We start from the raw sequence: 9,126 nt of genomic DNA on the forward strand, positions 1-9,126 counted from the left end.
CAGATCTATTGCGTTTCTTATTCTTTTAACCATGGGTGATATTTGATGGACTCCCTACTGCGGTCCCCATAATCATAGAACAGTTCTTGCCCTTTTTTGATATTGTGTCTTGCCAGCAGCACCAATCTATAAAAAAATCTGCTTTAGTCCGACTTATATGCTTGGTAGTGGGTTTGTATACCTTGGCAAGCCATCCACAAGTATGGATTTGGTGTATAGGTTACTGCTGGTTCTGGAATGGTTGATCAATCTCCCCAATCGTCCCGTTTCTTGTGTTGCGTCAATGCTAGAAGAAATTGATTAAACACATGCATTTCGCTGATTAATAAGGTGCTAACCAAAACGTCCGATCCTTGTATTTAAAATAATACATATAACAGCCAGTAGTTTCGTCTCGGGCATAGTGTTCTTCACGCTGATTCGCTTCCAGTAAACTAAGAAAATCGCCACTGTATTCCACTACGAACGAGTCCTTTTCGAAGTTCCTAGTTGCGAAGACACTTCTTCCCTTGTTTTCAGTCAGTCGGCACTGAAAAGAAAAACTCTTAGAATCGTTTGGTCATTGCTAAGTATCTTTATGTACCCACCTCTAGGCCGTCTTCAGTCTCGTTTCTCAAATAGTTTTCAAGCGACTTTTGCTTTTCCCTTAAAACCTGCATTTTTGTCTTTCTATTAGACTTCCTTAGTGAAAAATATTCTGTTAGCTTGCGGCTAGGCCTATATTCTTCATTTCCTCGACTTTCTTTCGGAGCTGAAAATTAAATTTTGGATACAATATGGATAATACTCATTTACTGCTGCAGCTGATCGCAGCACGAGATCTTTGAGTATTAAAGCATGTTTTAACAAAACTACCCCAAAATAATCTAGAATGAATAAATCGGAGATTTGGATGTTCTGGGATAGATTTTAGTTGCGTGTATAAGATTTACATGCACATGTATTTCTTAATTACCTTTGACCATGTTGCAGTGATGATTAAGGCCGCTTGACTTCTTTCACTGAAAAATGCTGATCTGTTTGTACAACTGCAGTGTTTTTTACAATTTAAAGACAAAAAGCTGTATAAAGAAGCAGAGTTTTATTGAAGAAAATCCGAACTTCCTCACAATGCTATGGTTTGTTTACAACTAATTTCACTAAACATGGCTGGGCGACGTTGTCGGTTAATTACAGTTTAAGCATATTTTAAGTACATTTTAATTGGCAGTGGCACGCGGGTTATGATTGGTTCAATTACAGTGTTAATAAGCGGGTTATTTAAACTGAGCCTTAGTTAGAATACAAGTCGCCTAATATTGAGATTTAATGAGGAGAAACATCTCTTCCACAATTTTATTATTTATTAAAAAAATAGTTCCAAATTAAAATTGAATTTTTTTAGATTTTAATAGAACTGTATTTTGTGTAGTTTATTTTATGTTTTTTTCAGACGCCGTTAAATACTAGACATTTATAATATTATTCCTTGTTCCCGACGGTTACACATCTCCGATCTTTGCGGGTGGTAACAAAATGCATATTCTGACCTTCTTACGTCGAAAGCACAGATCACAGAGCAACCTCTGTGATCTGTGGCCGAAATGACGAAGATATCGTCGGTTAATCGTTGAGCGTTGACGATTTCTTCCTTATTATTAACCCAAACAATTTATAAATGCACATTAGTGACCTTCTTACGTCAAAAGGAACCGACTGAGCTCAAAAAACATGCTGTGATATTTTGATTTTTGTCCAAAATGTTCTCAAAATGTCTTAAATTGTACATCATTTCCATTTCCCGGACGCGAAGAATGCATCGAACTGATTAAAAAGCATGCGAGAAGTTTCAGATGGAATGCACTCTTTCCTTGGTCACCCTGTGCTGTTGTTTTCCAATATACCGGGTCTCAATTTGAAAACTCCCCGCTCTTAATGTCCCGCCAACGATTTAAGTCGCAAAAATCATCAATATTTCCTTTACAATCGCTAAGTTTCTAGTTTTCAAGTCACATTTTCGGGTCCTTCAATCCTTTGACACGCAATTCCAACAAATAAGACACTTTTTCCAAAACGAATGTGTTAAAACCGGTCAATTTAAAACTTCAATTGCAATAAATACTGCTTTACTGACAACTGATTTCAAAGTTGATGTGTTCATAATCACTCGTTGTCATGACAAATGTCTTGTATTCAAAGAGTCGACAAGCGATTGGTCGGTCAGGTTTATGTGTATCTTGGAAAACACGTCACCAGGGACGGTTTCTTGGCAACGAAGGTTGTTGAATTCTTCGAATGGCGCAAAGTGCTGATTTTATGTGGAAAATATTCCTTGTGGAAGAAAAGAATTATTGACGAATGGGTGTGAGTGAAATATTGATTTTTGTCCGAAAATTTTCCAAGGGTGGGGTCGATTTTTTGAAAAAATTTAAATTTTGTGGGTGCCGCAACAAACGTTACCCAAACTGCAACAGTTTTGAAGAAATGCAATAACAATAAATACATTTTAATTTCGTTTTTTGTGCGATGTGGAAGATGCAAATGCTTTGGTTTGTTTGGGTTTGTAAGTTTTGTTTTTTTTCATTTTTTGAAATATTGAAGTGGCGAATGGTTGGATTTGCTTGGGTTATTAAGTGTTTTTTCTGTTGTTTTGTTAGTTTGTTACAATATTTATATGTCAAATTTACTCCTGGGTTTCAGTCATTTATTGTCTCTATTTATCAATCAAAATACGTTTCGGTGTATTTTTCCACCATCATCAGTTTTTATGTGTAGCGTTGTTGCTGCTTTAAGCCTTGGCATGCGTTTGCAAATTGAAACACAGTCAGGCAAGTATATACAATATTTATATGAAATATCGTATCTTTGCAAACATTTAAATATGTTACTTTTATAAGAACATTTCATAAAATATGTTTTCATGTCTATTACGATTAGTATCAGTTGAAAATACTTTTCCACAAGTCACACACAAAGCCGGCATTTAAAAAAAATTAGGGGTCTAGTAATAAAAGTAGTTTTTTCCTGGTCTAACCTGCCAACGAATAAATGTGGCGTTAGATTAGAAATGACCGATCGGGGTAAACGGCAACGTTGGACTGTCCTTTGTTTAGCTGCTCCTAGATGGAACAGGAAAGTTGTCTGAAATAACAAAAATGGCATTTTTCGAAAAAATATTTCAAATGAAGTGTGATGAAAGCAATAAACTACAGTTTGAGTACTTTTTTATATTTTCTGAGTTATCGGGAGTCAAACGAGACCGAGAATGATACCGTCTAAAAATCACCCAAAAGCCTCTAATTGTGGCTGAACACGGCATTGGTCCGAAAAAAGTTTCAAACAAAAGGTGTGCGTAATAGGAAAAGCTATAATTTGATAGCACTTTTATATTTTTCACTCGACTCGTTATGGTGAAGCTACGGAGTTTTCCATTGGAGAGGTGGACCCAAGGGGGGTGATTTCAAGTGGCTAGGGTTAACTTTTTTTCTCTTCTTTTTTGACAGAACAACTGAGCGCAAGTGAATCCAACAAGCTGGCATTGTGGCCGAGTTCCGTGGTCCGAGGATCGAATGCCCAGCCGTGCCACATACGAATGAAGATACTTTTTTCTGTTTTAGTAAATTTTAGTAAATTTTAATTTTTCCGAAAAATCGACTCCCACTCTTGTAACATGGTGACGAACTCCTTTTCACGAAAAAGAAATTGAAACCAGCCCTTCAAGGTTTCTTACCCGTGTTCTATTTACATTTGGCGTTATTTTTATAAAAATGTACTCTCCTTATATTTTTCGGTAGTTCCTGGACGAATTTTAATAGCGTTAAGGCGTTAGATTAGAAATGACCAATCGTGGTAAACGGCAACGTTGGACTATCCTTTGTTTAGCCGCTTCTCCGTCAACCGTCACTTGTCTTGTTCTATGAGCGTCAATCGTCCGCCATTTGCAGTCAGATCTCTTATTCTATGAGATACATGCTTTTAATGAGCACTAATAGTCGCAGTGATCAAATATTAACAAGTTTTTAGTGTATTTGAAGTTGAGGAAATCAAAGGTAAGCTATTGCTAACGGACGTTTTTATATTCGTTGAATTGTACATGGTGTACTCAGTTATTTATATCTGCTTTCGGTTTATTGTTGACATCCGATAATTGTCTAGTTTATGTTACCCTTTCGTTTGAAGCTAAAAATATGCTTTGATTCTTTTTTTGATAAAACTTCGATTCTACCCCTTGATCAGAAATGCGGTTTTCGATCATTAAAGTTTGCAGTTTTTGCATACAATCAGGTCACGCCATCGTATTTAAGTGACCAAATACGTTTTTGATAGCTACATATCACACTTTATTATCCCACTTTGAGAGTACATCACCACAAAGATATGCATAAGTAATATAAAAAAGGTAGTATAATGCTGATGTTAATCGTCAAGGATAAGTTCGCTGTTCCCTTGTCAAAACTGTTGTATATTTACACTTTTCAGCTTGTTTCACAAGGTTGACCATTCCCGAATGCCTCCATTGAATTCCAAATTATAATGTAACTCAACTCTGTGGACCAAGCCTGAACCCTGTAATTATTGTCACATTTTCCAATATTTGTTATAATACAAATTCACAAGATATAGTAAAATTATCATAACGCTTTACAATCATTAGCTTTCCTAAATATTAATAGCGATTCTATCCTAATTCTGATAGGACCGAATCCAGGTCCTCCTGCAAACCTGCAGTCATTTCCTTCTGTTTGTTGAGATCGTCTTGTAACCTGAAAATACATGATGCATTTAGAGCACAGTTTAACTGCGATTGTTTGAATCCAGGCGTCACCTTTCAGCATTGGTCTTGAGCAAGAAGTTGCCCTTCTTTAGAGCTCCTAATCTGGATTCATGTCTCTTTGACCGGCTTGCCAAATTCGTCTTTTTCTTCTCCAGAGGGGCGTCTTCCGGTTCACTTAGACTCTTTTCAGAATCACTCTCGTCTGTATCGCTCTCGGTTTCAGTCTCCTCGTCGCTGCTCTCTTCTTCCTCCTCTGTCTCCTCGTCGTCATCCTTCTCTTCCTCGTCTTCGTCCTCATCCTCGCTCACGTCCTTAAGGAGGGCTGCCATTTTGTCCACCTAGTGAGCAGATAATTATCTACAAGCCCTACTTGCTTTCTATGAGTCGCTGGTTACCTCTTTTTTAATCTTATTGTATCGTTTCTTTTCCTCCTTGATGGCCAATTGGTTCTTTTTGATGATCTCTTTGAGGGCTATGCGCTCCTTTTTGGCGTTGTCTTCCTTATTTTTGAAATTCCTCAATTTGTTTCCTAGTTGCTTCACCTGGAAGGGTTGAAATTATTCACACATCAAGTGCAGCCTGCCATGCAGCGATCTCACCTCTTTTTGTAAACGCTTTTCTCGTTTCTCTGGCGTGTCTTCGCCGTCACTTTCCTCTTCAGTCTCATCGTCAGCCATCTCGTCATCGTCTCCCCCATTTACCACGCTGTTTTGCCGCAAACTACCAATGGACACTCGTTTACCTGTAAATACATCTTATTTGTATATCTGTGGGGGCTTAGATCACATCACGATCACGCAAGCAAGGACAAACTGCAGTTATTTTACTGTTGTGTATATGTACCATTGGCAGGAATAGCGTGAGCAGTTAAATTTAGCCAAGCTGCGGATTTAGGCGGCATTGGGGATGCTGCAAACTTGTAAAAATGAATTCATGTTATGCGTACAAAACTCGGCCGTTTACCTCCCAGGGCATCCAACAGCTTTTTCTCCAATTCCGCATTCTTTCTTTTGGTGTCTTCGAGCTGAAGTTTGGTGGTATCCAGAGTTTTCATCGCTTCCGTGTACCGCTTTTCGATTTGTTCCGAGTTCTTGCGCGACTGGTCCGCTTCCTTCTTAAGTGACTGAATAACCTAGAATAGCAGTGTTTGATTTGGTTGGTTAACAGCTTGCATGCGAACAATCTACTTTGTCTCCTGTCACGTTGCTTGTTTTCAGAAGAATTTGAATTAATCATGTCGATGCGGCCAGATGACCATAGAAGGAAGTGGGATCGCGAGGAGTACGAAAAACTCGCAGAAGACAGGAAGAGGGCAGAGCAAGAGCTGAAAGACGATGTGGACAACAAGAAAAAGGGCCCCCCTGTTAAAAGAGAGTTTCTCAAAATTCGGGAGTATAAAGTGGACTTGGACTCCAAATTGGGCAAAAGCATTGTTATAAGTAAAAACACCCCCACATCCCAATCGGGAGGTTACTACTGCAATGTCTGCGATTGCGTGGTCAAAGACTCGATCAACTTCCTGGACCACATTAATGGAAAGAAACATCAGAGGAACTTGGGGATGTCCATGAAAGTGGAGCGCAGCTCCTTGGACTCTGTCAAGCAGCGCTTTGAGCTGAACAAGAAGAAGATGCAAGAGAAGAAAAAGGACTATGACTTGCAGACTCGGCTGACTGAGATTGCCGAAGAAGAGGAGAAGCTCCGGGAGTACAGGAGGGAGAAACGGAAGGAGAAGCGAAAGACCGAGGAAATGAAGGACGACTTGGACGTGCCCAACGAACTGGCCAGTATCATGGGATTTTCTGGATTCGGCTGTTCGAAAAAATCCAAGATAACATCCTAATTTTGTTATTATTATGCTTTAAATGTGTATATAGGTTAGGCTGCGAAAAATCATAGATATGTATATGGATTTTCCTTGCAATTGCACCCTGTTATCGGATCTAAATGTGTATATAGGTTAGGCTGAGATAGATAAAGCTGGGTTCTTATGAGTCTGGAATGCGGAAAGCCTTCCGACCAATCAGAAGTTTGCAGGATGTGTTCGCTCCGCCCATCCGCAGGTGTTTCCAAATTTTAAAATTTTTCGCGCGCGCACTTTCCGCATTCTGCTTCCTCATAGCATTCCGGACCAATGAGAACCAAGCTTTATAGAAATGTATATAAAGTTCTCTTGTAATTACCCTCGAGTTTTTCTATATGAGGATAAATGTGAATTAATCGATTAAGAAATATGGTCGCAAAAATGGTAGGTTTACCTTGTCATCAGCGGTGCTGGCAGCTTTGGTGTGACCGCCGCCCGCCTTAGCTTTCTCCAGTTCGGCCTCCATATTCGCAATCCTTTGCAGCAGCCGTTTGTTTTCCATCTCTTGGGCTTCCTTGTTGCGCAGCTCTAAGGCTAGCATTTGTTTGGTGCTCTGGAGGTCGTCCCGCACCTTGTCAATGTCGTCTAGCTCATCTACTTCTTCTGGCGCAATTTCGTCCTGAGGTCGCGCAGAAATCCGGCTCAATTCTTTTATGAGAACTGATCGGTTGGGTACTTACGCTTACCGGCGGTATGCTGGCCATGGACATGGACTTTTGAATTTGTTCTTCAATGGTCATCTGGCGGCGGAACTTGCGAAGCCCCTCTAGCATCGGTTTGCTTCTGTCGTTGGTCTGCACTTTCTTCAGCTTGAAGCCGGTTTCGATCTGAAAAGTTCACTCATCAGGCATCGTCTGTAGAGGCTGCTAGCGCTACAGACGATCTCTCAGATACCTGCTTTAGGAGTTCGTTGTGTACATTGGGTTTTTCGCTGTCGTACAAAAAGTGCTCTTGGGCTTTGCCCTCGGGCAGGATGGGCTGCGATCGGTCATTGCATTCGACGTGCTTCAGCTTCCTGCCGCCCTCGATTTCTTTGAGGGTTGCTGACCAGTCTGGGCGCACTTTGGGCCTAGATCTAGAAGAAAACCGATAGAAAATAACCTGTTGATGTTAAATAGCTCTTACTTGAGTAGTTCCAGCTTTTTGGACTGTTTATCGGTCAGCAGTTTTTTGGGAGTTTCTCCCGGCATCCCAGGGGGCGGAGGCGGCATCGGTGGCGGCGCCGGACCGTGTAGTGATAGTTTCCGCACTGATTCCGCTCGAACCACAGAGTTTCGTTTGGCTGGCAGTTCCTAAGATGGATACGGTTTTATTTTCTGAAAGATCGCACACCCAATTTGCTTCCGAAAGCTCGTCGTATTGGCACAAATCGAGCTGGAAATTGCTTATAAATAGCCGGGATCATGATTCAACGTCCCGCTTAAAGGTCTTCAAGTGGTCTGCATCAATCTGATGTTGCGCTTGACTTTAACGACTCGGCAAGTCGGTTTAAAATTAAATACATTGCCAATGAATTTATTGAACAGTTGTTGAGTGGCAAGTTAAACATTTGCTACTTACTCGATCAATTTCCAAGTCTTCTATTGTGCTGTCTCGTCTGAGCAGTGACGGTTTTCGATCACTCAGTTTCCTTTCTTCCACTTTATTCAGTTTGGGCAGGTCATGAATTTTGTGATCCTGCAAATAGCGCACTTTCAGTTTCTTTCAACAAGTTTTTTTGTTGCAGATTTTTCGGGCGGCGCGCACTTGGATTGAGCACGGTAAGTCGATTCAAGTATTTCCAATGGTTTGCTCACCTTTTTGGGTGGGGATTTCTCCCTCTGGGGCACCGGTTTGAGTTGCGGCTTGACGAAGAAACTATCCTTTTCCTCTCCATTCTGTTGGGGCTCTTTGGTTTGGACGGACGTTTTGCGCAGTTTTACTCCGGCTGTACAAGAAGAGGAAACGCTCAAGTTACCAATCGATTAATTAATTGTCTGCTGGTTTTACCTAGCGGATTGTTCTCTTTCTCTTTGCGGAAACTTTCGCGTTCGCTGTCTTTCTTTTTCACGCGGCGCAGCTGAATTCCGTCTATAATGTTCAGAAAGTTTAACAGTTGCACAGTTTGCGTAGCTCTACTAATCGAGTGTGGAACAAACTAGGACTAACGGGTGATTTTTTTAATGCATTTAGGTCTTTACAAGCGTTATACGTAAGCGCATTCACCAAATTGTCTACAACTCATCCCGCATCTGGATCTCTTGGGAATATTGCTGTTTCACCCGCATTGAAGCAACCGGTTAATTCTATGATAGACTTTGATGCAACATAGAGATTGGTTTGCGTCAAAGTATATCTATGTTGTAGCGAAATTGGGTGAAGAACTTTCCACACTGAAGCTTCTAGAGTTAGTCACCTTAAAGCATGTGTCCCATGCATCCGTTTATACGATGGTACGATGATACGAAAGTGTTTCTATTGGTTGGAGATCTGTCAATTCGTCCTCCGTTCGTAAGACGGCGGACGAATT

The 9,126-nt window shown here is 40.6% G+C and overlaps 3 protein-coding genes across 4 annotated transcripts; 1 reads left to right on the top strand and 2 right to left on the bottom strand.

Annotated features, from left to right (window-relative positions):
* Positions 1–6: 6 nt before the first annotated feature.
* LOC125505039 (N-lysine methyltransferase KMT5A-A-like) lies at positions 7–1,230 on the bottom strand. Its single transcript, XM_048667973.1, has 5 exons — positions 956–1,230; positions 588–751; positions 339–529; positions 182–286; positions 7–126 (listed from the first exon to the last, which is right to left on the bottom strand). The coding sequence occupies exons 1-5, from the start codon at positions 963–965 to the stop codon at positions 18–20; spliced, it is 579 nt and encodes a 192-aa protein (XP_048523930.1). The 5' UTR covers positions 966–1,230; the 3' UTR covers positions 7–17.
* Positions 1,231–3,832: 2,602 nt separating this feature from the next.
* On the top strand, positions 3,833–6,935 carry LOC125502296 (zinc finger matrin-type protein 2-like). 2 transcript variants are annotated; one of them, XM_019913581.2, is made up of 2 exons: positions 3,833–4,028; positions 5,971–6,935. In XM_019913581.2, exon 2 carries the CDS (start codon positions 5,988–5,990, stop codon positions 6,594–6,596), a length of 609 nt encoding a protein of 202 aa, XP_019769140.2. In that variant the 5' UTR covers positions 3,833–4,028; positions 5,971–5,987; the 3' UTR covers positions 6,597–6,935. The 2 variants fall into 2 exon arrangements, with proteins under 2 accessions (XP_019769140.2, XP_019769141.2); XM_019913582.2 differs by having other exon boundaries at positions 3,868–4,028; positions 5,974–6,935.
* On the bottom strand, positions 4,292–8,687 carry LOC125505038 (DNA ligase 1-like; the record flags this gene model as incomplete). The annotated part of the gene is given in 12 exon segments (XM_048667972.1): positions 4,292–4,742; positions 4,805–5,091; positions 5,149–5,295; positions 5,353–5,495; positions 5,717–5,885; positions 7,012–7,236; positions 7,298–7,444; positions 7,512–7,692; positions 7,743–7,909; positions 8,178–8,294; positions 8,414–8,544; positions 8,607–8,687. Coding segments are annotated over 12 exon segments (1,880 nt in total), but the record flags the coding sequence as incomplete, so codon positions are not given.
* Between the last annotated feature and the right edge of the window lie 439 nt (positions 8,688–9,126).

This window comes from Dendroctonus ponderosae, unplaced genomic scaffold, assembly GCF_020466585.1.
Source record: "Dendroctonus ponderosae isolate FM_Combo_2020 unplaced genomic scaffold, Dpon_F_20191213v2 Dpon_F_20191213_642, whole genome shotgun sequence".
NCBI lineage: Eukaryota > Metazoa > Arthropoda > Insecta > Coleoptera > Curculionidae > Dendroctonus > Dendroctonus ponderosae.

Excerpts from the sequence above, each read along its gene's own strand:
- LOC125505039 (XM_048667973.1), bottom strand. Across the intron at positions 530-587 it reads AGACTGAAGACGGCCTAGAG|TGCCGACTGACTGAAAACAA; the intron begins GTGGGTACATAA and ends TTTTCTTTTCAG. Across the intron at positions 127-181 it reads CTTGTGGATGGCTTGCCAAG|ATTGGTGCTGCTGGCAAGAC; the intron begins GTATACAAACCC and ends ATTTTTTTATAG.
- LOC125502296 (XM_019913581.2), top strand. The coding sequence starts at position 5,988 with ATGTCGATGCGGCCAGATGACCATAGAAGGAAGTGGGATCGCGAGGAG.